The following is a 27,721-nucleotide window of genomic DNA, read 5'->3' on the forward strand; positions in this document are numbered from 1 at the left end:
TGGCGGGTGCCTGTAGTCCCAGCTACTCGGGAGGCTGAGGCAGGAGAATGGCGTGAACCCGGGAGGCAGAGCTTGCAGTGAGCCAAGATTGTGCCACTGCATTCCAGCCTGGACGACAGAGTGAGACTCCGTCTCAAAAAAAAAAAGGTGGGGGGGCAGGTGCTATAGTAGACTTTGCCAGTAAGATGGCTGACAGACAAGATACTGGCCCTTCTAGAGGAGATTTTATAGAAAATGGAGATAAGTAACTATAATACTCTGTGATAGATACTATAATTGAGGCGTACAGGATGGGTAGCTAACTTAGATTTGAAAGAGTCATAGAACACTTTCTGGAAGCAGTGGCCTCTAATCTATCTGAAAGGTGAATGAAAGTTGGGAGAAAACTTCATGGACAAAGGCTCAGAGGTGACAGAACTTATTTCATTGGAAACACTGAGGTTGAAAATTGCAGGAGCTGGGCCGGGCGCGGTGACTCACGTCTGTAATCCCAGCACTTTGGGAGGCTGAGGCGGGTGGATCACCTGAGCTCAGGAGTTCCAGACCAGCCTGGCCAACATGGTGAAACCCCGTCTCCACTAAAAATACAAAAATTAGCTGGGCATGTTGGCACATGCCTGTAATCCCAGCTACTTGGAAGGCTGAGGCAGGAGAATTGCTTGAACCTGGGAGGCAGAGGTTGCCGTGAGCTGAGATTGCGGCATTGCACTCCAGCCTGGGTGACAAGAGCAAAACTCTATCTCCAAAAAAAAAAAGAAAATTGCAGGAGCTTTAAGGTAGGAAGAGCGATCAGCAGTACTAAATGTAGAAGAGGTTTTGAGTAAGCTAAGGATCAAATAATAGCCATTGGACTTGGCAGTTAGGGGTTTCAGTGGCTTCATCAAGAGGATTTTTAGGGCTGGGCACAGTAGCTCATGCCTGTAATCCCAGCACTTTGGGAGGCCGACGTGGGCAGATCACTTGAGGTCAGGAGTTCGAGACCAGCCTGGCCAACATAATGAAACCCTGTCTCTACTAAACAATACTAAAATTAGCTGGGTTTGGTGGCACATACCTGTAGTCCCAGCTACTTGGGAGGCTGAGGCAGGAGAATCACTTGAACCCGGGAGACGGAGGTTGCAGTGAGATCACGCCACTGCACTCCAGCCTGGGTGGCAGCCTGAGACTCCGTCTCAAAAAAAAAAAGTTGGGGGGCTTTAGGCAGCTGGGAACAGACACACCTGTAATCCCGGCACTTTGGGAGGCTGAGACAGGCAGATCGCATTGAGCTCAGGAGTTCAAGACTGATCTAGGCAACATGGTAAAACCCTGTCTCTACAAAAAATACAAAAATTAGCTGAGCATTGGTGGCTTGCACCTGTAATCCCAGCTACTTGGGAGGCCGAGGTGGGCGGATCACATGAAGGTCAGGAGTTCGAGACCAGCCTGGCCAACATGGTGAAACCCCATCTCTACTAAAAATACAAAAATTAGCCAGGTGTGGTGGTGTGCTCCTGTGATCCCAGCTATCCGGGAGACTGAGGCAGGAGAATCACTTGAACCCAGGAGGTGGAGGTTGCAGTGAGCCGAGGTCGTGCCACTGTACTCCAGCCTGGGCGACAGAACAAGACTCCGTCTCAAACAAACAAACAAACTAAAACAAAATTTAAAAAGCGTTTTCAAGGGAAGTAGATGATTTGAAATGAACTGAAGATCCAAACGTAAATATGTAGAAGTCTTACATCTAAATATTTTAAGAATTTTTACATCAGAGGTGTGAAGAAACAGATGTTAACATGACTACAGAGGGCCACGAGGGAGACCAACATGCTTGTCAGCTGAAGAGATTCCACTGAGAGAAAGATTGGTGATACAGCAAAGGAGGTGACTAATGGAGCGGGTTGAAAAGACGGGAGAATTGGTCAAGGATGCAAGTGGAAGACACAGTTTTGAGCCTTGGCTAATATATTTTATACTTTGAGATTAGAAGGAAGATGAGGATGTTTATGTGTGTGCATTGTCTAAGTAGAGGGCAGGAAGAAGGAGGCAAGGGTACCTGAGGGTGAAGAGTTTGCAGTAGTCTTTGAGGAGAATGGGGAAGAGTTGATAAAAGGCAGGTGAAGTGATTCATGGGTAGTCGTGAGAGAAATTGGGAACTGGTCTGTGTGGGTACGGGAATAGGGAAGTGAGGGGATAGTCTTCATCCGGGGTTTGGGGCTCTGGTGGGCAGGTAAGGAGGGAAGTAGAGGATTATTACAGAGGAGAGAGTGCTAGAATGGGAGTAGTTTAGGTGGTTTTCCGCAGAATTTATGTTCATAACAAAGACGAGAAAGCACAAGGGGTCTTAAGTGAGAGTCAAGGCATGGAAGAGCTAATGTAATGGGAGATGGGGGTCAGTGGCTAAGATGGTGGAGTTCAGGATTTCTGAGGTAGAGGAGTTCTGGATGACCATTGGATTTGGAGAGGAGTTCTGGATGACCATTTGATTTAGTGTGATGTCCTGGTTGAGTCTAAAGCTGAGTGGAGGTGAAGTTGCATGTTAGACGACCCCAGAATTTTAAGACAAAGTTATCTATATAGTCTTTGTACTTCCCATAGCAGGGAAGAAAAGAAAACTGAGCCAGGTTCCAAATTCTTCACTGAATGAAGATGATAGAGAGAAAGGAGTGATTAAGGATAATCGCTGGATGGTTGAGTCTTACACACTAAGCTGGAGCCTGTAGGTAGCTAGGCTGGCGACAAAAGGACCTTTGAATAAGGGAAACATTATATATTTTTAAGCCCCTCATATCATCTAGGGCAGGTCTGGGTCTAGGGCACATGAGTTGAATCATTATTAACCAAAAACAAAGGTATTTGAGCTGGAAGGCAACTTACATCTTTGGCCATACCACCTTGAACGCACCTGATCTCATCTGAAAGGCAGTTTCGATACCAGCAGTTTAGTCGTGGAGAAGATTATTATAGAACTAGCACTGATTTTATCAATCGTTTAGAAACAGAATGGAGGTTACTATACTAGAACATAGTAATTAGGGGAGAAGTGATATAAGATCAGAGAGAATGAAGCAGAGGTCTTTATATTTAAGAGTTTTATAGGCTTTGGAAAAGAGCTCAGGTTTTATTTTAAACTCATTTGTCCTGCATATTTTGATACTGAGTTTATATTATAAATATTTTCTAAAACTGATAAACACAAGCTATCACTTCAGAAACACAGTCATGAAATTTTAGAGCAAAAAGGAATCACAGTGGTCTTTGAGTACAACCCTTAGACTTTACAGATGAGGACTCACTCTTATGAGTTTGAATCTTTCTATTTATCTTGAGATGGGATATCACTGTCATCCAGGCTGGAATGCAGGAGTGCAGTCGTGGCACACTGCGGCCCCAAACTCCTGGGCTCAAATTATCTTCCCACTTCAGCCTCCCAAGTAGCTAAGGAGGCTAATTTTTTAAATTTTTTGTAGAGACAGAGTCTCACTATGTTGCCTAGGCTGGTCTCGGACTCCTGGCCTCAAGTGATCAGGCCAAAGTGCTAGGATTACAGGTGTAAGCCATTGCAACTAGTCAAGTTTGATAGAAATCTTTCCTTAAAAGGTTGGAAGCTTCATACATTTCTATTCTTTTAGGACGCTAGAATTAAGTAATTCTAAATTATGGGTTTTGAGAATATTCTCCTTTGTATTAAAAAATATTCATAATATTTACTTTGAGCAAGTCAAGGCATTACTATTATATGTCAATATAATCAAGGACTAACTCGGTTAAGATTTGACTTATTGTTATGTATGTAAGTATCTAAAGTGTATTGATACTGTGCCTTTTTGACCTCAGTTTTTAAAAATTCTGATTGTGGTGATGACAGCACATATCTGGAAAGATACTAAAAACCATTTGGTTGTATGTTTTAAATGGGTGCATAGTATGGTATTTTAATATATTTTAACAAAGCTGCTATATATTTTTTAAATAATTGATTTTAAAATGTGTGTGTCAGTCTTTTGTGTTGAATGGTTAATGCTTTCTATTTTAAAGATAAGGAACACATTTTTAAATAATTTGATTGTTTCAGTCGCTGGGTAAGTCGGAGTGCCACTGCACAGCGCAGGAAAGAACGCCTTCGTCAGCATTCTGAGCATGTTGGGCTGGACAACGACTTGAGGGAGGTATGTGGTCTACCTTCCTGGGGTGCCTCACAGCAAGCGCCATGAACTAGGCTTATTCCTTCCAGCAGATGTCATTGTGTAGGTTCTTAATGTTCTTTTAAAAAAAAACTGTTTAGTTGTAGTTTAAAATATTAATCCTTTTGTACAGACATATAGCGGAAAACACTCTTTTTTCCATTTTTGTAATTTCAAGACATCTATAATAAGGCTCTAAAACAAGTCTTTCTGTGTATTACATCAAGTAAAGATCAAGTTGAGGATAAATTTTTAGTTACTGTGTCTCCTATAGGAGAAAAATTGTCTGCATGAGAAGCCTAGACATTTCTAAGTTTCAAGCATAATTATAAGGAGTAATGTGATGTACTTGCCTATGCTTTGTTCTTGGCTTGCTGGCACCATTTTTTTTTGTTGAATCTCTAAATCTACTTTATATTTTTGAAAGTGTTTTAAAACTATTTTTAAATTAAGATCCTTACACTTTATTTGTACTCTTTGAAAATAAGAGCATAATTATACAACAAGTAAGTTTTAATTTTTTTCTGTGTGAAATCTGCATATATATATAGTGTCTTGCTATGTTGCCCAGGTCTTGAACTCCTGGGCTCAAGCAGTGCTCCTGCCTCAGCCTCCCAAAGTATTGGGATTACAGGTGTGAGCTGCCATGCCCAGCCTGATTGTTTTGTTTCTTATGATCAAAAGAGAAATGCAATCAGAAGACTTGTTAACTGTTTTCTAGAATCAAATTTGTAAAAATAAAGCAGAAAACATCATCCCAAACATCTCTTGTTTTTGTTGTGTTCATACATATATGATTTTAAACATTTTATTAAGAACTGAGGCATCACCTGTGTAGTGCTTTTTTTTTTCCGGCTACTGTATTTTCTTCCCTTCCCTCTCTTTTGCTGTGATTTTATCATATGCATGCTTGTTCTGCTTGTCTCTTTCTCCCTATCCTTTTCTTTTTTGCTTTCCTGTCATTGGCATTTCTCCATCCTCTTAGCCTTCCGGGGAACTTTTGGTCTGTCAGAACTCCATGGCATTCTGGGAGTGGGATCAGGGTCCACCTCCTCCTGCACGACTTCCTAAAAAATCCTTCTCTGAGTGCTGCCTGGTATGTTCTTTGCTTGAAAGTGCTTTACCAGATGTTCCCCCAATCTTGTCTTTGGTGTTACTTGAATGTTACACATGTGTGAGTGCACATAGCTCTAGAATGCCTCACATGACCTTGAGATGTGAACTCACACTCCCCATTTTGCTCTCTGCTTCTTGTTATGTTTAGTCCCTTTCTGTGTTTGTGTGTGCTAATATGAGTAATTCTATGCTGCTGACATGTAAAACTAATCATTTGGGTCTCTAATCAGTGGGATTTTTTTTGTGTGTGCTAGATAGCAAATTGCCTTACTTCAAAGGGGGAAATGTATTAAATATACAAACTCCCCTTTATTTAAGCGTTTTCCAGAAGTACAGATGTGATTGAATTTCAAATAGCCTTTCTTTTGCTGGGTTTTATCTCCACAGAATTTTAATTTCCCCTTCCTGGTCTGTATTTTATGTGGTCAGAAAATTCAGTCATCAACATAGAATCTCAGTGCCAAGAGGAATCTTTAAGGTCATCTTGTCCAATTTGACATGATTAAATTGAAGTCCAAGAGATTTGCCCAGAGTTAAAAGCACACAAAGACAGAGCTGGACCTATAGCCCAAGACTCCTGACTTCTAGGCCAATATTCTTTCCATTTACCCTGCATGCCAGCTTGCACTAACCACTGTTCACTTGAGGCAACAAGCAACTTAGAAATCTTGCTTATAGTTTTCCCCCATTATGTCATACTAGCTTAAATCTATTTTACAATGGTCTTCTCTTCACAAGTTGAACACCAACTTGTAAAGGGCTAGGGTGTTTACTAGAAAATTCTGGGAGAGCCTGTATTAAAGAGCAGTTAGTTCAGTGTTTATTGAATAATAGGATATATTTTCATAGGTAGTTCCTAGTGGTTTGTTTCATTTGTCTTAAGCAGAAATAAAGAAGAGCACAGTAGTAATCTCAGAAGAAATCTGGGGTTACTTCTAGACTGTATTATAAAAGCATTTCTTGTGAAAAGTCTCTCTCCTATATTTTTCATCTTGAAATATGTTTTTTCCTCCAGATGTTATTTTTATCATCACTTGTTTATTTTAAAGGCAGTTGCTCTGTTTTTGCAATTTGCAGAGGCAGCCTCCCTTCTCGCTGTGAAGAGAGGCCTTTTGCCGCCCCCTGTATCCTTTCTGTGCATGTCCATGGAATGTTGCTATTTCTATGGCTCCAGCAGAGATGCCCAGAAGGAGACTTTGCACATGGCCCTATGGAATCCACTGTTGGCTAATAACTGTACCTGCCCATATGTACTGGGGGCTCAGTAAATTGGTCACTCATAGGACAGCCACCATCTAGCTTGTTTTCCTTTATATAAAACAAGACATAAACTTTAAACAGTGCTTAATTTTTTGTTTGTTTTTGAGACGGAGTCTCCCTCTGTCGCCAGGCTGGAATGCAGTGGCGTGATCTTGGCTCACTGCAACCTCCACCTCGTGATCTTCCTGCCTAGGCCTCCCAAGTAGCTGGGACTACAGGCACGTACCACGCACAGCTAATTTTTTTTTTTTTTTTTTTTTTGTATTTTTAGTAGAGACGGGGTTTCACCATGTTGGCCAGGATGGTCTCGATCTCTTGACCTTGTGATCCTCCCACCTTGGCCTCCCAAAGTGCTGGGATTACAGGTGTGAGCAACCTTGACCAGCCGACAGTGGTTAATTTTTAATCCAGTAATTGACTTTAAAAAGTATGCAGGGGCCAGGCGCAGTGGCTTACACCTTTAATCCCAGCATTTTGGGAGGACGAGGTGGGCGGATCACTTGAGAACAGGAGTTCGAGACCAGCCTGGCCAACATGGTGAAACCCCGCCTCTGCTAAAAATACAAAAACTAGCTGGGTGTGGCAGCATGTGCCTGTAGTCCCAGCTACTCAGGAGGCTGAGGCAGGAAAATTGCTTGAACCTGGGAGGCGGAGGCTGCAGTGAGCTGAGATCATGCCACTGCACTCCAGCCTGGGCAGCAGACCAAGACTCTGTCTCAAAAAAACAAAAACCAAACAAACAAAAAAGTATTCAGGCTGGGCGGTGGCTTACACCTATAATCCCAACAGTTTGGGAGGCTGAGGTGGGGAGATCATTTGAGATCGGGAGTTGGAGACCAGCCTGGCCAACATGGTGAAACCCCATCTCTACTAAAAATACAAAAATTAGCCAGGTGTTGTAGCACGCGCCTATAATGCCAGCTACTTGGGAGGCTGAGGCAGGAGAATCACTTGAACCCAGGAGGTGGAGGTTACAGTCAGCCAAGATTGCACCACTGCACTACAGCCTGGGCATCAGAGCGAGACTCTGTCTTAAAACAAAACAAAAAAACAACAAAAAAAACCAGGCAGGGCATGGTGGCTCACGCCTGTAATCCCAGCACTTTGGGAGGCCAAGTTGAGTGGATCACTTGAGGTCAGGAATTTGAGACCAGCCTGGCCAACATGGCGAAACCCCATCTCTACTAAAAATATAAAAATTAGCCAGGTGTGGTGGCCAGCACCTGTAATCCCAGCTACTTGAGAGGCTGAGGCAGGAGAACTGCTTCAACCCAGGAGGCGGAGTTTGTGGTGAGCCAAGACCGAGCCACTGCACGCCTGGGTGACAGAACGAGACTTCGTCTCAAGAAAAAAAAATAATAATAATAAATAAATAAAAACTAACCTTCAGACCATTTCTGTAGACCTTGTTACATTTGACTTCTCTGCTGGTAATGGTTGATAGATTTTAAAAATCAAATAAACTCGCTGGGCAGGGTGGCTCATGCATGTAATCCCAGCACTTTGGGAGGCCGAGGCGGGCGGATCACGAGGTCAGGAGTTTGAGACCAGCCTGACCAACATAGTGAAACTCTGTCTCTACTGAAAATACAAAAATTACAGCCGGGCGTGGTGGCTCACGCCTGTAATCCCAGCACTTTGGGAGGCCGAGGTGGGCAGATCACAAGGTCAGGAGTTCGAGACCAGCCTGACCAACGTGATGAAACCCCATCTCTTAAAAATATAAAAATTAGCCGGGCGTGGCCGGGTGCGGTGGCTCACACCTGTAATCCCAGCAGTTTGGGAGGCTGAGGCGGGTGGATCACAAGGTCAAGAGATTGAGACCATCCTGGCTAACACAGTGAAACCCTGTCTCTACTAAAAATACAAAAAATTAGCCGGGTGTGGTGGCAGGCGCCTATAGTCCCAGCTACTTGGGAGGCTGAGGCAGGAGAATGGTGTGAAACCAGGAGGCGGAGCTTGCAGTGAGCCGAGATCGCGCCACTGCACTCCAGCCTGGGCGACACAGGGAGACTCCGTCTCAAAAATAAATAAATAATTAGCCGGGCATGGGATGTGCACCTGTAATCCCAGCTACTCAGGACGCTGAGGCAGGAGAATCACTTGAACCTGGAAGGCGGAGGTTGCAGTGAGCCGAGATCACGCCATTGCACTCCAGCCTGGGTGACAGAGAGAGACTCCGTCTCAAAAAAAAAATACAAAAATTAGCCGGGCATGGTGGCGCGTGCCTGTAATCCCAGCTACTCAGGAGGCTGAGGCAGGAGAATTGCTTGCACCTGGGAGGCAGAGGTAGCAGTTAGTTGAGATTGCACCACTGCACTTCAGCCTGGGCAACAAGAGCGAAACTCTGTCTCAAAAAATAAAAATAAACTCTGCAATTCTCATAACATTTATGTATACTTCTTTCTGCTGCAAACATTTTTTTTTTTTTTGAGATGAAGTCTTGCTTTTGTCACCTAGGCTGGAGTGCGATGGCACGATCTTGGCTCACTGCAACGTCCGCCTCCCGGGGTCAAGCAATTCTCCTGCCTCAGCCTCCCGAGTAGCTGGGATTACAGGCGCCCGCCGCATTTTTGTATTTTTAGTAGAGATGGAGTTTCACCATGTTGGCCAGGCTGGTCTCGAATGCCTGGCCTCTGCTTCAAACATTTTTAAGAGGGTCAAAGAAATAAGAGAAAATTGAGAATTAGAGACAACTGTTAAAATGATTGGACTGGAAAAAAACATTATTTTGTTAATTTTGCCTTTCGTCACAAAGGTTGGGAGGTAGCAGGTAAACAGATTAGTTGAATCCGTAATCAGTGGGATTTTTTTTATTTGTACCAGACTTAGCAGATTATTTTCTTCCAAAGGAGAAATATATTAAATGTACAAACTCTCTTTTTTAAAGAATGCAAAGGATTTTACACATCTTCTTTTATAATATCAAGCTCTCCTCTGAAGATAGTAAGGATAGATTTCACATATGTGCCCGTGGGAGGATGTGCTGGCTTGCCGTCTCAGTCTCCATGCTGCCCCCCACTACCAGCCAATAAACTGCTACTTTTACTATATAATGTAGAGCAGTTATTCTCTAAATATGGTCCTAAGTCACTTGGACTTTTTGGAAAATTCTGCCCTGTGATCCTGATGTAAACATAAGGTATCCAGATGATTTTTTTTTTTTTTTTGAGATGGAGTCTCGCTCAGTTGCCCAGGCTGGAGTGCAGTGACGCCATCTCCACTCACTGCAATCTCCGCCTCCCAGGTTCAAGCGATTCTTCTGCCTCAGCCTCCCGAGTAGCTGGGATTACAGACGTCCACCACCACGCCTGGCTAATTTTTGTATTTTTAGTAGAGATGGAGTTTGACCATGTTGGCCAGGCTGGTCACGTGCTCCTGACCTCTGGTGATTCACCCACCTCGGCCTCCCAAAGTGCTGGGATTACAGATGTGAGCCACCACCTGGCCTCTGGATGAACTTTTATAGACAGCATAGAAAGGAGAGAGAGAGCACATGTCTTGCACTAAACACATGTAGTGATTTTTTTAATAGAAATTCACTAACCAAAGCTCAAGAGCATTTGGTTAAGTTTCTGTGATACCTTAGAGTTACCACAAACCCCAAAAGTAACACTATAATTCACTTTCTCTTGATTATAGAACAAGGCAAGGTAGGGCTTTAGCAAAAACATCACAGAAAGAGGCCACCTTCACTTGGAGCACATCGTGCTTTTCAGAGTGATCCTATAGCCTTTTGGGGAGGTAGGGGGGCATGTTTTATGCCCATTTAACAAGCTGAGATGCACAAACATTAGTTGATAACACCTGAGTCATAAAATTAGTTACAACCAGATTCGAAAGCTCCTGATTTTACTGTTGTGACTTGATTATAGAGCAAAGGGTTAGATTGGAGAGCACTGCCCAGGAGGCTAGAGGTATGTTAAGTCTTACTGTATGGGGAAAGGAGTGGAGGAAATCAGTGATCTGAGAACAGCTGGGCTCCTGCAGAACCTTGGATTTGTGATCTAAACACCTAAATTTTTTTGTCCCAACCACAGTCCTGACTTCACAACCTTTTGTATTCCCAATAAAAAGACTAAATGAAATGAAATATCATCTCACTTTGAATGAGTTTTAACGTGATGGGGTTTCTGTCACTTTACTTCTCACAGGAGTTAACAGTTGTTATAGGGTGGCATATGAGTGTCCTCTGTCTTTTAGTACACTAAAACATTAATTGTTGTTATATGCACATAAACTTACGGACTTTTTTGCATTTCATTTGTCTCTGCACTTGTTTGTATAAGGTTAAGAAGATTAGAAGAATAGCTAATGTTTACGCATTAAAAATACTCCTTGATTTTTTAGAAATATATGCAAGAGGCACGAAGTTTAGGAAAAAACCTGAGGCAACCCAAACTGTCAGACCTCTCTCCTGCAGTTATTGCACAGACCAACTGTAAATTCGTAGAAGGCTTATTAAAAGAATGTAGAATGAAGGTATGTATTATTCACTGATGCCAGACAGTGTGCATTCATGTTTACACCATGTGTGAGGCTAAGATGAACTGAGTTAACCCCCATTTAAGCATGTAATTTTGCTAGAAGAAAACTTGTACTGTGGCATTGACCTCATGTGCTCTTTACTGGGGTATTGAACCTCCATGGGTTCTTCATTGCCCACAGAATCAATGACATGAGAGCCTTCTACCATTTTTCTCACCTTTTCAGACATTGCTCTTCTCCTCACCAACATGAACGGATGTCTTAAGCCACTCATAATTTGCGTCAGGAATGTTGTCATCTTATGTGAAAGGCAACACTTTTGTGTCTGTGTGTGCACCTGTGTACAACCTTATTTGTGCCTGTACATGGTTTTTGTCCCCATAAGGAAAAATACCTTAGCTGTGTTGTAGGTTTGTGTATATTGCACAACGTTCTCCTCTCAGAAACCTGTGTTTATTGGAGGTAGCAGTACAAATTGACAAAACTTAAAACATCATTTTAGCTAATGATTTTATTTATTTATTTGACAGTCATTTCTTGAGTACCTTCTCTGCATATTCAATAAATGTACTACTATTTTCAGCATCAGTATATAGTGGTGAATTAAAGTTCTTGCCTAAAAGAGCTAGATTCTCTCTCATTTTACATTTTATAAAAGCTACTAAGACTGATGCAAATTAACTTACATGAAACTGATTTCCATTTTCTTTCCATTTTTTGGTGCATGCTTGATGAACAAAGAAAAGATAAAAAAGGAGAAGTAAAGTCCTGGTTCATTCACAAATTAGAGTTCTCAAAAAATTTAGAGCTGCCCATTTGTATTCTGGTTTTTACCTAAGTGCAATCAAACTAAGTGCAAGAATCTTTAGTATGCTAAGATGCTGGGGCAGTGATAGGGCAAGTTGTGGTGGCAGGATGGGGTTCCATATTCTGACAGTACATTTTCTTTTTTTATTGTTTTTTGTTTTTTGAGACAGAGTCTCGCTCTTATCACGCAGCAGGCTGGAGTGCAGTGGCATGTGATCTCAGCTCACTGCAACCTCTGCCTCCCGGGTTCAAGCAATTCTTCTGCCTCAGCCTCCCAAATAACTGGGATTACAGGCGTGTGCCACTACTGCCCGGCTAACTTTTGTGTTTTTAGTAGAGACAGGGTTTCACCATGTTGGCCAGGCTGGTCTCGAACTCCTGACCCCAGGTGATCCACTTGCCTGGGCCTCCCAAAGCGCTGGGATTACAGATGTGAGCCACCATGCCCAGCCCTGACAGTACATTTTCTAAGTCTGCTGTAATTCCCCAATATCACAGAAGTTAATAATTTGACAACTGTTGTACATAAGCATCTTTTCAACATGGGGATGCCTTACAAATATTATCTTATATTCTCTTTAGTCACACTCCATTTTTCTGACAAAATAGTGACATATAAATTATATTAGTCCAGTTAGTTGAACATCAAGATTAAGAGATTTTTTTCCCAAGGTGATTACAAATCTGCAAATAGAAGTATAATGAAGGGAAACCAAGTCTCCTACTTCAGTAATTGACTTGTTGGTTTTTGGTTTCACTGCTGGGGTGCCTTATGACTACACGTGATATTCTTAGACAAAGCGCATGTTGGTGGAGAAGATGGGACATGAAGCGGTGGAACTTGGCCATGGAGAAGCAAACATCACCGGCCTGGAGGAGAACACCTTGATCGCCAGCCTTTGTGACCTGCTGGAGAGGATATGGAGCCATGGCTTGCAGGTCAAGCAGGTAACAGTTTTAGGAGGTCCTGGTGACATGGCCAGTTAAGAGCCCTGTTAAGAAATGTAACAAGGAGACAAATATGTCATTAAAAAAAAAATAGGCTCTTTTGTCACAAGGGGACTAGAAAAATGCCACAGGCATTTTAATTTCAGAAAAAGAAAATATAACCCATGAGCAGGAGGTGGTTTGGGGCTCTTTCCTGCTAAGCGGGAAAGGATGAAATAGCACATCATTGCAGAGGCTGTATCCCTAGTAAGTTCCATTAAATGTTCGCCTTTGTCACTGTCCAGAATTAACAGTTCCTTACCATTTTAAGTTATCTAATAATTCAGGGTGAAATCATTCAAATGGTCTCTTTGCTTTTGTCTCTCTAGTCTCCCTTTCTGATTTTTTTCTGATGTGTGCATGTTTCTTTCTTCTTCCCTTTTTCTCTTTCTCCTCTCACCTCGATTTTTTTCTCTTATCGCCACTCCATATATCCAAACATATTTTACATGTAGATGTACACAAGTACATTCTGTGCTGCTAGAGCATTTTAATTCCATGGTTACTAATGTAGCCCATGTAGACAGCCCTAATTACATAACAACCAAGTAACAACCTAGCAGACATCAGAAATCTTCTGGCTGCCATGCTGGCCCTTTGCTTAGCTGCTTCCTTTTCCCAGGCTCTTGGTAGTCTTCTCAGTGAGGTACAGGATGACCTTTATGATACATGCAGAAGATGCTCAGAATGTCATACAACTAGGAATGAGTGAGCTTGGGTCACCAAACTTCTAAATGACTATTGGAATATGAATGATTTGGATGAGAAATTATTTTTTGATGAATTATTTCTTATAAAATGAAATTTTTACACATCTTGTACTTTCAGGGGAAGTCGGCTTTGTGGTCACATTTAATTCAATTTCAGGACAGAGAAGAGAAACAAGAGCACCTTGCAGAATCACCAGGTATGACATCATTGGTAAAGAACTAGCAGCACTGGGCTCTGAGAAGACTCAATACTATTTGGCCTCGTCTTGATCTCTTTCTCTCTCAAGCTAAAATTTACTCATTTTGCCAATAATGGGATAAAGTAGAAGGAGCAATATTACTTACTAACTGTGAGACCTGGGAAAAGTTACTTGCCCTTTCTGAAGTCCTGCTTCGTCATCTATAAAATAGGGAAAATGAGATTACCTAGGCTAGAACGGTCATGCTGATCAAATAAGGTATCATGTGAAAACCCCCAATGAATTGTAAATGGCCATACAAGGATACATTACTCTCACTAGCATTAGAATTTTTTTTTTTCTTAAAAGTTTTATGCTGGGCACAGTGGCTCACACCTGTAATCCCACCACTTTAGGAGGCCAAGGTGGGCAGATCACCTGAGGTTAGGAGTTTGAGACCAGCCTGGCCAACATGGTGAAACCCCATCTCTACAAAAAATGCAAAAATTAGCTGGGCATGGTGGCAGGTGCCTGTAGTCCCAGCTACTCGGGAGGCTGAGGCAGGAGAATCGCTTGAACCCGGGAGGCAAAGGTTGCAGTGAGCCGAGAAGGCGCCACTGCACTGCAGCCTGGGTGACAGAGCAAGACTCCATCTCAAAAAAAAAAAAAAAGTTTTTATAACCATCATTAATGATCTTTCAGGGAGAAAATATGTACATATGTCTCAAAAATTTCAGGAGTTGAATCTCTCTTCAATTTATAGAAAATATGTTAGAAGTGTCATAATTTTTTAGCTAATTATGTAGGGTTTTTTAAGCTAAGTGTTCTACCTACTGTGTATTTTTCACAACAACACATGCTTTTCTTTATGTAAAATAACCATTTATTTCACAAAAAAGTAGAAGTAACTATGGGAAGCTAATTGAGATAAAATGCTTTATACTGAATCAGCCATTTCGGAACCTTTTCAAAAAGTATGGATGACTTTGGACATTCAGAAATATTTTAGATGGAGTCTCGATCTTGTCACCCAGGTTGGAGTACAGTGGTACGATCTCGGCTCAGTGCAACCTCCGCCTCCCAGGTTCAAGTGATTCTCCTGCCTCAGCCTCCTGAGTAGCTGGGATTACAGGTGCATATCCCATGCCCGGCTATTTTTTTTTTAATTTTTATTTTTGAGACAGAGTCTCGCTGTGTTGCCCAGGCTGGAATGCAGTGGCGCGATCTCGGCTCACTGCAAGCTCCACCTCCCGGGTTCATGCCATTCTCCTGCCTCAGCCTCCCGAGTAGCTGGGACTACAGGTGCCCGCGACCACGCCCAGCTTTTTTTTTTTTTTTTTTTGATTTTTAGTAGAGATGGGGTTTCACCGTGTTAGCCAGGATGGTCTCGATCTCCTGACCTCGTGATCCACCCGCCTCGGCCTCCCAAAGTGCTGGGATTACAGGAGTGAGCCACCGTGCCTGACCTTAAAGACCCTTTTATTCATCCTAATTTCTTTTCCCTCACTGCCCCTAGAGGGCAACACTATCCTAAATGTAGTATTTATTGTTAGAAACCTAGTGTTTAAATGTATTTAATCAGACAGCTAGGAATATAAGCTGACTACATTGTCCTGGAGCTCCTGTAATCAGAATGCCGAGGTTCTGTTGTCCTTGGCTGTAACTATATTTATAAAGATTCAGATCAAGTTTAAAAGCATTCTCTAGTGTCCATCTTCTCTGCCAGTTTTTCTGTTAAAAAAATAGTAATGACGCCAGGCATGGTGACTCAACGCCTGTAATCCCAACACTTTGGGAGGGCAAGGCAGGTGGATCACCTGAGATCAGGAGTTCAAGACCAGCCTGGTCAATATGGTGAAACTCTGTTTCTACTAAAAATTAAAAAAAATTAGCCGGGCATGGTGGTGCGCATCTGTAATCCCAGCTACTCAGGAGACTGAGTCAGGAGAACCGCTTGAACCTGGGAGGCAGAGGTTGCAGTGAGCCAAGATTGCGCCACTGCATGCCAGCCTGGGCAACAGAGCAAGACTCCGTCTCAGAAAAGATATATATTTATAAGAATATGAAATATGTATTAAAACATCAGTTTAAATTGAAATCTCTCATTCTTAAGGAATAAGTTGTAATTATGCAAAAATTAACAGTTTTTAAAATCTGGTTTTCCACCAAATACTTTTTTTGCCAATTATTAAGCTTCCTAATTAATGGCAATAAACAGTCTGCACTGTCATATTTAGGAAAGATCCTTAAAGATTTATGATGGGCCGGGCACGGTGGCTCATGCCTGTAATCCTAGCACTTTGGGAGGCCTAGGTGGATGGGTCACTTGAGATCAAGAGTTGGAGACCAGCCTGGCCAACATGATGAAACCCACTCTCTACTAAAAATACAAAAATTAGCCAGGCATGGTGGCAGGTGTCTGTAATCCCAGCTACTCAGGAGGGTGAAGCAGGTGAATCGCTTGAACCTGGAAGATGAAGGTTGCCTTGAGCCAAGACTGCTCCGCCGTACTCCAGCCTGGGCAATGAAGTGAGACTCCATGTCAAAAAAAAAAAAATTTATGATGGGTTTGAACATTATTCTTACTAGCATTGAATCATGATGAGACTAGATGCTGGATTATTATCATGAGTCTTCAGAAGCAGCACTAAACAGGAGTCAGAGACATTTTAAGAGTTGCAGAGGAATGGAAAGATAGGGACCATAGTGGGTAGGCAGTATTAATTTTGACCTAGTGATCACTGCACCTAGTAGTTTGAAATCCTATTTCAGAGAAAGAATTTCAGAATACAATTGGTCCTAGAACAAAGACTGTTCTTGACATATCACTCAAAAGTTTTAACCTTTAAATTTGTTGGGAGGACTGAGTGTGGTGGCTCATGCCTGTAATTCCAGCACTGTGGGAGCTCAAGGAGGACAAATTACTTGAGGCCAGAAGTTCAACACCAGCCTGGCCAACATGGTGAAACCCCGTCTCTACTAAAAATATAAAAGTCAGCCAGGTATGGTGGTGCACACCTGTAATCCCAACTACTCAGGAGGCTGAGGCATGAGTATCTCTTGAACCCAGGAGGCAGAGGTTGCAGTGAGCCAAGATCACGCCATTGCACTCCAGCTTGGGCAACAGAGCAAGATGCTGTCTCAAAAAAAAAAAAAAATTGTTGGGAGGCTGGATATGGTGACCCAGTTCTGTAATCCCAACACTTTGGGAGGCCAAGGTGGAAGGATCACTTGAGCCCAGGAGTTTGAGACCAGCTGAGGTAACATAGTGAGACCCAGTCTCTACAAAAAAATTTATTTTTCTTAATTAGCCAGGTATAGTGACACATGCTTGTGGTCCCAGATGCTTGGGAGGCTGAGGTGGGAGGATCACTTGAGCCCAGGGGGTTGAGGCTACAGTGAGTGCTGTGATCCCACCACTGTACTCTAGCTTGGGTGACAGAGCAAGACCCTGTCTCCAAAAAGTAATAATAATAAATAAAAACGTTGAGCCAGTTCTTAAACTTTGCACCTTCAGACAAGGTTCTACTAAACTGGAAATGGATTTTGGCAGGGGGTAGGTGTAGAGCCCTTCCACTGAAGGGAGTGGAAATGCTGCCTTTTTTCCTTTTTTTTTTTTTTTTTTCTGAGATGGAGTTTCGCTCTTGTTGCCCAGGCTAGAGTGCAATGGCGCAGTCTTGGCTCACTGCAACCTCCACTTCCTGGGTTCAAGCGATTCTCCTGCCTCAGCCTCCTGAATAGCTGGGATTACAGGCGTGTGCCACCACACCTGGTGAATTTTTCTATGTTTAGTAGAAACAGAGTTCACCATGTTGGCCAGGCTGGTCTCGAACTCCTAAAGGAGGCCAAGGTGGGAGGATTCCTTGAGCCAGGCGTTTGAGACTGGCCTGGGCAACATAGTGAGACCCCCATCTCTATTATTTAAAATGAAGTTTCTCACTTGTTCTCTAGTTTAAGAGGCATGATTACTTCTGGTTGTCGTGTCTCCCTCTAGCCAACTTGTTAATTATGGTTTCAACTCCCCTTTTTTCCTCTGTCAACCTATTTCTTACCGCCTGTGTGGCCATCTTTCATTCTGTCTAATCATCTGGAGTGTAGAGGCCTTCTCTGAGCCATCTCACTTTGTCCTCAAAAAGAAAGATGTGGCCGGGTGTGATGGCTCATGCCTATAATCCTAGCACTTTGGGAGGCCGAGGCAGGCAGATCGCTTGAGTCCAAGGGTTTGAGTCCAGCCTGGGCAACATAAACATAGAGACAAAACCCCGTCTCTACAAAAAAAGCACAAAAATTAGCCAGGTGTGGTGGCATGCAACTGTAATCCCAGCTATCAAGAAGCTGAGGTTGGAGGATCGCTTAGCCCGGAGGTGGAGGCTGCAGTGAGCCGAGATCATGCCACTGCACTCCAGCCTGGGCGACAAGATTGAGACCCTATCTCAAAAAAAAAAAAAAAGAAAAGAAAAATAGATGTGCTTTCTTTAATAACATGTAACACATTCCCTGCAAGTTTGGAACAATTTCCTCAGCATTTATTACCTCTTGGGTGTCAAGATGAATGGGTCTAGTGCCCCATTGAAACTCCCTCCCAAAATCACCACAACAAGTGTCCTATTTATCATCCACATGGTATGGAAGGCCCTCGAAAGTAGTGCTTTTAGATTGGACTGGCCACAACCTCTTCCTTCTGGCAACCCCATCAGTACTCATTTATACCTGCCAGTGTCAAAAGCATAGGGATCCAAATACACCAAAATGTTCCCTATCTTCCTTTAGTGCCAACTTCATATATATTTATGTGTTTTGGTATTGTATCCCAGCCCCCCAAAGTAGAATGAATCTAAAACCTGAGAAAATGGCAGGTTTAATATACAGCAAAAATTCACATTCTAAGTTCTACTTATATAGGTGTATTTGCTGAGTATGATGTTGGAATTTCATTTTTATTTATAGATGGGAAGATAGAAATGAAAGGCCTAAACTCCATGGCATCTCATGGAGCACGAGACCAAACCCTGCAACTACAATATATTAGCCAATAGATGTTTGCTTAGCCATTGCTATATGAGAATAATCTTTCTTCTTTCATACATAAGAGACAAAACCCCGTCTCTACAAAAAATACAAAAATTAGCCAGGTGTGGTGGCATGCACCTGTAATCCCATAATTGTTAGCTTTCATAAATGTTAGCTATTCTTAAATAAATGTTAGCTATTCAGGCTTCATAAGAGAATACTCATAGACATTATACTTAGTGTCTATTTAGATTACTCACTTTGCATGCTGTAATTACTGTAGTTTGGACTCTGAACTTTAAGGTAGAAACTTATCAGATTGAAGAGTCTGAAATCTTAGATTTTTTTTTTTTTTTTTTTTTGAGACAGAGTCTTGCTCTGTCACCCAGGCTGGAGTGCAGTGGCATGATCTTGGCTCACTGCAAACTCTGCATCCCGGGTTCATGCCATTGTCTTGCCTCAGCCTCCTGAGTAGCTGGGACTACAGGCGCCCACCACCACGCCCAGCTAATTTTTTGTATTTTTTAGTGGAGATGGGGTTTCACCGTGTTAGCCAGGGTGGTCTCGATCTCCTGACCTCATGATCCGCCCGCCTTGGCCTCCCAAAGTGCTGGGATTACAGGCGTGAGCCACCGCGCCTGGCCTTTTTTTTTTTTTTCAGAGACAGTCTCATTCTGTTGCCCAGGCTGGAGTGCAGTGGTGGGCTCAGGTGATCCTCCCACCTCAGCCTCCCAAGCAACTGGTGCTACAGGTGAACACCACCATGCTCAGCTGATTTAAAAAAAAAAAAAAAAAAAGCTAATAAAAAAAAAAAGACATATGTATATTTAGCTTCCCATTGTCCAAACCCATATAATTATTTGCAAAAACGGGGTCTTTCTGTGTAGTCCAGGCTGGTCTCCTTATGTTTCCCAGGCTGGTCTTGAACTCCTGGGCTCAAGTAATCCTCCTGCCTTGGCCTCCCAAAGTGTTGGGATTACAGGAATGAGCCACCGTACACAGCTTAGATTTTTTTTCAAACACTTAAGAGTTTGTGTGACTTCAATTCATGAGCCCAGAGATGTTTCACATTTTCAGTAGCTTAATTTATATACATTGCTTTCATGTGTAATTATCTAGAGCTATTAGAACAAGTAACTAGAAAGTAACTGGCCAGGCATGGTGGCTAACACCTGTAATCCCAGCACTTTGGGAGGCCAAGGCGGGCAGATCACTTGAGTTAAGGAGTTCGAGACCAGCTGGCCAACATGGTGAAACCCCGTCTCTACTAAAAAATACAAAAATTAGCTGGGCGTGGTGGTGCACTCCTGTAGTCCCAGCTACTCGGGAGGCTGAGGCATGAGAATTGCTTGAACTCAGGAGGCGGAGGTTGCAGTGAGCCAAGATCACGCCACTGCACTTCAGCCTGGCAACAGAGCAACAGAGCAAGACTATGTTTAAAAAAAAAAAAAAAGCAAAAAAAGTGCCTGGTCCTTATGGCCAAAATTTGTACACATTGCATTGTTTGCTAGGTAGTCTTTTGTGATTCATTTAAAATTTCCAAAAGCAGTTCCATAGAAAGAAAATAGCTGGGTCTGGGCACGGTGGCTCATGCTTGTAATTCCAGCACTTTGGGAGGCCGAGGCAGGCGGATCACCTCAGATCGGGAGTTCAAGACCAGCCTGACCAACATGGAGAAACCCTCTCTCTCCTAAAAATACAAAAAATTAGCCAGGTGTGGTGGTGCATGCCTGTAATCCCAGCTACTCGGGAGACTGAGGCGGGAGAATGGCTTGGACCTGGGAGGTGGAGGTTGCAGTGAGCTGAGATTGTGCCATTGCACTCCAGCCTAGACAACAAGAGCGAAACTCCATCTCAAAAAAAAAAGAAAAGAAAATAGCTGATTTACTGTGTTAATAATATAGCCCAGCCTGGGTAACATAGGGAGACCCCGTCTCTACAAAAAATTTTAAAAATGAGCCATGTGTGGTGGTGCACACCTGTAATCCCAGTTACTCTGGACAGGGCTAAGTTGGGAGGATTGCTTGAGCCCAGGAGGTTGAGGCTGCAGTGAGCCACGATCATGCCACTGCAAACTGCACTCCAAGCTCAGTGACAGAGCAAGACCCTATTTTCTTTAAAATTTGTTTTTTGACATTTTGGGCTAGATGATATATATTGTTAAAATTTGTTCTTATCAAAGCAGTTTCAAAGTATTTAATATGAACCATGTATATTTTTTATTACTTTTCTAATATTTTGTTGATATTTTTCTACATAGTGGCCCTCGGACCAGAAAGAAGAAAATCTGACTCAGGAGTTATGTTGCCAACGCTCAGGGTCTCTCTTATTCAGGACATGAGGTATTTGTTATTAATACATGTGTTAGCATGTGGTGATAACTTTGAAGTATTTTGTGGCTTTTAACTAAATTGCTCAAATAATTATGGCTGTGTTTATTTTTGGCTTATATATTCTGAAGAAAGCATTTTTTATGATTTCATTTATTTTATTTTTATACCATTGTAGTGTTTCCTGACATTAAATCCAAATGGAAGATGCAGCTGAGAAGAGTTTTAAAGCATCTCTAAATTTTTTTATTTTATTTTACTTTTGCAACAGGGTCTTGCTTTGTCACCCAGGCTGGAATTCGGTGGTGCAATCACCACTCCCTGCAGCCTCAACTTCCCAGGCTCAAGCAATCCTTCTGCCTCAGCCTCCCAAGTCGCTAGAATTACAGGCACCTGCCACCACACCCAGCTAATTTTTTTGATTTTTAGTAGAGACAGGGGCTTTTTTTTTTTTTTTTTTTTGAGATGGCGTCTCATTCTATTGCCCAGGCTGGAGTGCAGTGTCGTGATCTCAGCTCACTGCAACCTCTTTCTCCCGGGTTCAAGCAATTCTCCTGCCTCAGCCTCCTGAGTAGCACAGGCATGCGCCACCATTCCTGGCGAATTTTTTGTATTTTTAGTAGAGACAGGGTTTTACCATGTTAGCCAGGATGGTCTCGATCTGACCTCATGATCCACCCGCCTCAGCCATCCAAAGTGCTGGGATTACAGGCGTGAGCCACTGTGCCCGGCCGAGATGGGGTCTTATGTTGCCCAGGCTGGCCTCAAACTCCTGGGCTCAAGTTATTCTCCCGCCTCGGCCTCCCAAAGGGCTGGGATTACAGACGTGAGCCATTGTGCCCGTCCTAAACTATTTTATAGCTTCTTGTTCAGTTTTTAAAACTCCCTTAAATACCTCTGCCCACCGAAGAAGGTACAGAAGAAAAATTCTGCAAATAATGGCAGGTTATGTGGCAGAACAATTGCAATCAGGTAGATTTAGTTTGAAGCAAATACATATCTGAGAATCATCACTTGGAATTACTGTTAAGAAATCTTTAGAAGACTTCAAGATATCTAACACAGATTTATTGAATGAGGAAGGCAGAGGCTTTTAACTTTTAAATATTTTAGGTACAATACTTAGTCAACTCTTACAGTGTGTAGGTTTAAAGCAGTGTCATAAGATCCAAGTGCAGTGGGTCATGCACTTTGGGAGGCTGAGGGAAGAGGATCATTTGAGACCAAGAGATTGAGACCAGCCTGGGCAACATAGCAAGACCCTGTATTTTAAAATATTTAAAATAATTAAACAATTAAAGATTATCAATGCAGTCTGGCTTATTTTCTCTAATGCCATAGAAAGTAAGATTTCATATTTTCCATATGTTGTCCAGTGCAACTTGAAAAGTAATTCAGTGGATTAAAGTTGTGACTGATATTTAATTATGCTATAGAACAGTTATTTTGAAAAAGAAACTTGAGTATTCACCCTGTTTCATTACTTTTTTTGGAGCATCAGGAATAACCAAATTCTTATTTACAGATATCTATGAGTCTGCCACAAGGACATAATAAAGCCTGAAAGAGTGAATAAGTGTTAAATGCTTTATCTTACCACATTGTCCGTGTGCTTGTGTTGTAATGGCAATTATGATGTGAGACTAACTTCATGATTCAGATGGAACCTTCAAAGATTTAATCAATATCAATTGTATATTATCCATTGCTCCCTTTAAGTATAAACCTTTCTGTGCCCAGTACTGTTCACTCTTTACTTCTTTTCTAGTCAGGGTTATCCTTAAAATCTACATCTTTGCTGTTGCCACTATTCTTTAGGCATATTCAAAACATGAGTGAGATCAAGACTGATGTTGGACGAGCTCGGGCGTGGATAAGACTGTCTCTAGAAAAGAAGCTCTTGTCCCAGCATCTTAAGCAGTTGCTTTCTAACCAACCACTCACCAAGTAAGATACCATCTTTGATACATTTCTGTTTCTATAATCCATGTGCGTACAAAACAAGTTGCATAAACTGACAAACTGGCTTCTTCAGTATGAAGTGCTGTATCCTGTGCACATGCATTCTTCTTTATCTAACAGGCGTGTGCTTTGAAAACTGTTTTGATGTAATACTTGATCGTTTCGGGGGGACACATCAAATTTAACAGCCAAAGGCCAGATTGCAGTTGGGCATGGTGGCCATTGCCTGTAATCCTAACATTTTGGGAGGCCAAGGTGGGAGGATCACTTGAGTCCAGGAATTCAAGACCAGCCTGGGTAACACGGTGAAACCCCATGTCTACAAAAAATAAGTTAGCAGGGCATGGTGCCGCACACCTGTAGTCATGGCTATTCAGGAGGCTGAGGCAGGAGAATCGCTTGAACTTGGGAGGTGGAGGTTGCAGTGAGCCGAGATCATGTCACTGCGCTCCAGTCTGGGCGACAGTGCAAGACTGTCTCAAAAAAAAAAGGCCGGATTGCTCTGCCAGAATCAGGCAAAAGCTGGCTAGTTCACACAAGCTGACAGTAACATCCAAAAGATAGGTTGAATTTATATAAACCTTATATATAAGGTTGAATTTATATAAACCTTATATTATATTGTATAAACCTTATATTGTAAAACCTGTATACAGGTTGTATACAGATAAAACCTGGAGTAGAAAAAGAAAGAAATAATAAAGTTCTGTGAGGAGGTCCCAGTAAAGGGCTTCTTCTGAGAGCCTTGCATTCAGTAGTTTAGGGCAAGGGTTCCCAGCCCTTGGGCCATGGACCAGTACTGGTCTGTGGCCTGTTAGGAACCAGGGCTGCACAGCAGGAGATGAGCCGAGGGCAAGCAAGCATTACTGCCTAAGCTCCGCCTCCTGTCAGATCAGCAGCATTAGATTCTCAAAGGAGCATAAACCCTATTGTGAACTGCGCATGTGAGGGATCTAGGTTATGTGCTCCTTATGAGACTCTAATGACTGATGATCTGAGGTGCAACAATTTTATTCTGAATCCACCTCCCCCTCCCCAGCCCCTGCGACAGCCATGGGAAAATTATCTTTCATGAAACAGGTCCCTGGCACCAAAAAGGTTGGGAACCACTGGTTTAGAGCCGGGAAACCAGTCAAGTACATGTCAATTAATTGTTAACTTTTAATTTCTTCTGTTTACTCTATCAAGAAACCCTCTTCGAGGTCAGGTGCAGTGGCTCACACCTGTAATCCCAACACTTTGGGAGGCCAAGGTGGGCAGATCACTTGAGGTCATGAGTTCGAGACCAGCCTGGCCAACATGGCACAACCCTGTCTCTACAAAAAATAAAAAAATTAACTGGGCATGGTGGCAGGCACCTGTAATCCCAGCTACTTGGAGGCTGAATCAGGAGAATCACTTGAGCCAGTATTGGGCCACTGCACTCCAGCTTGGGCAACAGAGCGAGACCCTGTCTCAAAAAACAAAAACAAAAAAAAGAAGCTGTCTTGGATGAAGTATATTGCCCTTATATTTACATTAGTGCTAATTTGAAGGCTAAGGACTTTGACTTCTAAGGAGCAAAGTTAGGCAGAGAATTCAACAAAGACCTCAAACAAGATAGCCTATTAGAATTCCGGTGCTTTTTGTAGTTTTGTATTAGTATATATCACACTTGGATTACATACCCCCTGGAGCATTTTCAGATGAGTTTTAATGTCCAAACAGTAGGTTTGATAAAGAATGAAGTGTTGCATATAGCCTGTGAATCTGACCTTGTTTTCTTAAAACTGGCGTGGTTTTTTTTTTCCAATTACAAAAAGTTATTGGCTGGGCGCAGTGGCTCACACCTGTAATTCCAGCACTTTGGGAGGCTGAGGCGGGCAGATCACGAGGTCAGGAGATCGAGACCATCCTGGCTAACATGGTGAAACCCCGACTCTACTAAAAATACAAAAATTAGCTGGGTGTCGTGGCGCATGCCTGTAATCCCAGCTACTTGGGAGGCAGAGGCAGGAGAATCACTTGAACCCAGGAGGCGGAGGTTGCAGTGAGCCGAGATCGCACCACTGCACTCCATCCAGTCTGGTAACAAAGCGAGACTCTGTCTCAAAAAAAAAAAAAAGGCCGGGCATGTTGGCTCATGGCTGTAATCCTAGCAGTTTGGGAGGCCGAGGCGGGTGGATCACCAGAGATCAGGAGTTCGAGACTAGCCTGACCAACATAGAGAAACCCCATCTCTCCTGAAAAATACAAAATTAGCCAGGCGTGGTGGCACATGCCTGTAATCCCAGCTACTTGGAGGCTGAGGCAGGAGAATCGCTTGAACCTGGGAGACGAGAGGTTGCGGTGAGCCAAGATCATGCCATTGCACTCTAGCCTGGGCAATAACAGCGAAACTGTCTCAAAAAAAAAAAAAAGTGATTTATGCTCATAGTGGCCAAAGTACAAAGAGGAAAATGATAATCACTTACAATCCTGCTATATAAAGAACACTAAGTATTTCACATTTTCTTCTGTACTTTTCTTCTATGCATGTTCTCTTATTAAGATATACTATATTTGCGATTCAATATCATCCTTTTTATTAGCTTAACAGTGTACCATAAACATTTCACCGTATCAGAAGAGTTTAAAATCTGAAGTCTGAATGCTTGTGTTCAAATATTGCCTTCTCTGTTTAGTGTTTGAATGACCTTGGACAAGATATTTAACTTTCCTGTATCTCTCTTTTCCCCATCTGTAAAATGACACTAGGCTGGGTGTGGTGGCTCACTCCTGTAATCCCAGCACTTTGAGAGGCCAAAGTGGGAGGATTGCTTGAGCCTGGGAGTTCAAGACCAGCCTGGGCAATATAGTGAGACCCCCATCTCTACTAAAAATAAAAAATTAGTTGAGTGTGGTAGCGTGCACCTGTGGTCCCAGCAGCTTGGGAGGCTGAGGTGGGAGGCACACTCAAGCCCAGGAGGTCAAGGCTGCAGTGAGCTGTTACTGCATCGCTGCACTCCAGCAACCTGGGTTACAGAACGAGACCTCATCTCAAGAAAAATAAATAAATAAATAAAAAATAAAAAGGCACTAATAGACTTACCTCATGGAGTGAGAATTAAATGTATTAATACCTATAAAACACTTGGGAAAATGCTTAAATGTAAGTGTTTAATGAAATCTTTGCCACATTTCATCTGTATCTTTAGGACTGAATCCTAAAAGTAAAATTGATGAGTCAAGGGGTATGATTGGTTTAAAGTAATTGTTACCTGAATTGCTTTCCTGAAATTTTCAGTCTCACCAACTGTGAGAATGGCACTCATTTCTTCCTTGTCAACACTGGTCATCACTTTTAAGTCTTTATTCGTTTGATAGATAAAATAGATGCATTTTTTTCCTTAATTATTAGGTTAAAAGTGTTTTATTAACTGTTTATATATCCATTTTTATGAATTGAAATAGAATGAATCTATTTTTTCAAGATTAAAGGTGTTTGTCTAAGAGGAGCTATTTATTTTTAGTCAAGGCTTAATGAGGGCCAGCCCCAGTGGCTCATGCCTATAATCCCAACATTTTGGGAGACTGAGGCAGGAGGATTTCTTGAGTCCAAGAGTTCAAGACCAGCCTGGGCAATATAGCGAGACCCCATCTTGGAAAAAAGACATAATAGGAAAGAAACAAAAGAAAAAAAATGGCCGGGCATGGTGGCTCATGCCTGTAATCCCAGCACTTTGGGAGGCCGAGGCAGATGGATCACCTGAGGTCAGGAGTTCGAGACCAGCCTGGCCAACATGGTGAAACCCCATCCCTACTAAAAATACAAAAATTAGCCTGGCATGGTGGCACATGCCTGTAATCCCAGCTACTCATGAGGCTGAGGCAGGAGAATCACTTGAACCCAGGAGGCGGAGTTTGCAGTGAGCTGAGATTGCACCATTGCACTCCAGCCTGGGCAACAAGAGAGAACCTCTGTTTAAAAAAAAAAAAAAAAAAAAGACATAATGAAAAGTACATGATACTACTGTCTTGGTTTTTTTTTTTTCTTTGATACTACTGTCTTGTGCTTGTCTTACCCTTTCCTAGGAAGCTTTATAAGCGATATGCTTTTCTACGTTGCGAAGAAGAAAGAGAGCAGTTTCTTTACCACCTTCTTTCTCTCAATGCTGTGGACTATTTCTGCTTCACCAGTGTGTTCACCACTATCAGTAAGTCTAGAGAATTGACCGTTAAGGGTTACTGAGGTGACCAATGCAATAAAAGCATTTATATTTTTTAAAGCAAGATATGCCATAGTACATGTGACATTGTGACATACCCCCAGGTCTCTGTTCAGGAGTAAAGGATATTCCCCAAATGCTAGGAGTGCTACAGGAAACCCTTGGCTGTCAGGCTTTAGAGAACGCCTTACTGAAGAAAAGTACCTCACTGGAGATGATACCTTCTGCCAGTTCCAGCCAGCATCCCATGACTGAACAAAGGGCTGTCCTGGAGCTCACCATGGGGGTTAGATAGATGAGGATTTCATTGAGACTGCATCGAAGCTTAACATCTTGCTTAACCAATCCTGCTTTCCTTCTCACATGTTGGTCCCAGGAGCAGCATTGTCCATGCTAATTTCTGACTCAGAGATTTCTTCCCAAGAAACCCAGTCTTTGATAGGAAATGTTACCTACAATCGATGTGAAAAGGAATGTTTTATTAAGTAAATATTTCAATATCTTAACGAAAACACATAAAAT

General features: G+C 42.5%; 1 protein-coding gene across 7 annotated transcripts in view; it reads left to right on the forward strand.

The window, feature by feature from the left end:
* Positions 1-27,721, forward strand: part of DENND5B (DENN domain containing 5B) — a 208,206-nt gene that overhangs the window by 153,588 nt on the left and 26,897 nt on the right. For all 7 annotated transcript variants that reach the window (XM_055357940.2, XM_031000834.3, XM_031000835.3 and 4 more), the window contains 7 exons: positions 4,055-4,148; positions 10,890-11,021; positions 12,630-12,782; positions 13,650-13,728; positions 20,981-21,062; positions 22,869-22,997; positions 27,066-27,187. In XM_055357940.2, the coding sequence (XP_055213915.1) occupies positions 4,055-4,148; positions 10,890-11,021; positions 12,630-12,782; positions 13,650-13,728; positions 20,981-21,062; positions 22,869-22,997; positions 27,066-27,187 (791 nt within the window). The remainder of the gene's footprint in view (positions 1-4,054; positions 4,149-10,889; positions 11,022-12,629; positions 12,783-13,649; positions 13,729-20,980; positions 21,063-22,868; positions 22,998-27,065; positions 27,188-27,721) is intronic.

The sequence above is a fragment of the Gorilla gorilla genome, chromosome 10 (genome assembly GCF_029281585.2).
Source record: "Gorilla gorilla gorilla isolate KB3781 chromosome 10, NHGRI_mGorGor1-v2.1_pri, whole genome shotgun sequence".
Classification (NCBI taxonomy): domain Eukaryota; kingdom Metazoa; phylum Chordata; class Mammalia; order Primates; family Hominidae; genus Gorilla; species Gorilla gorilla.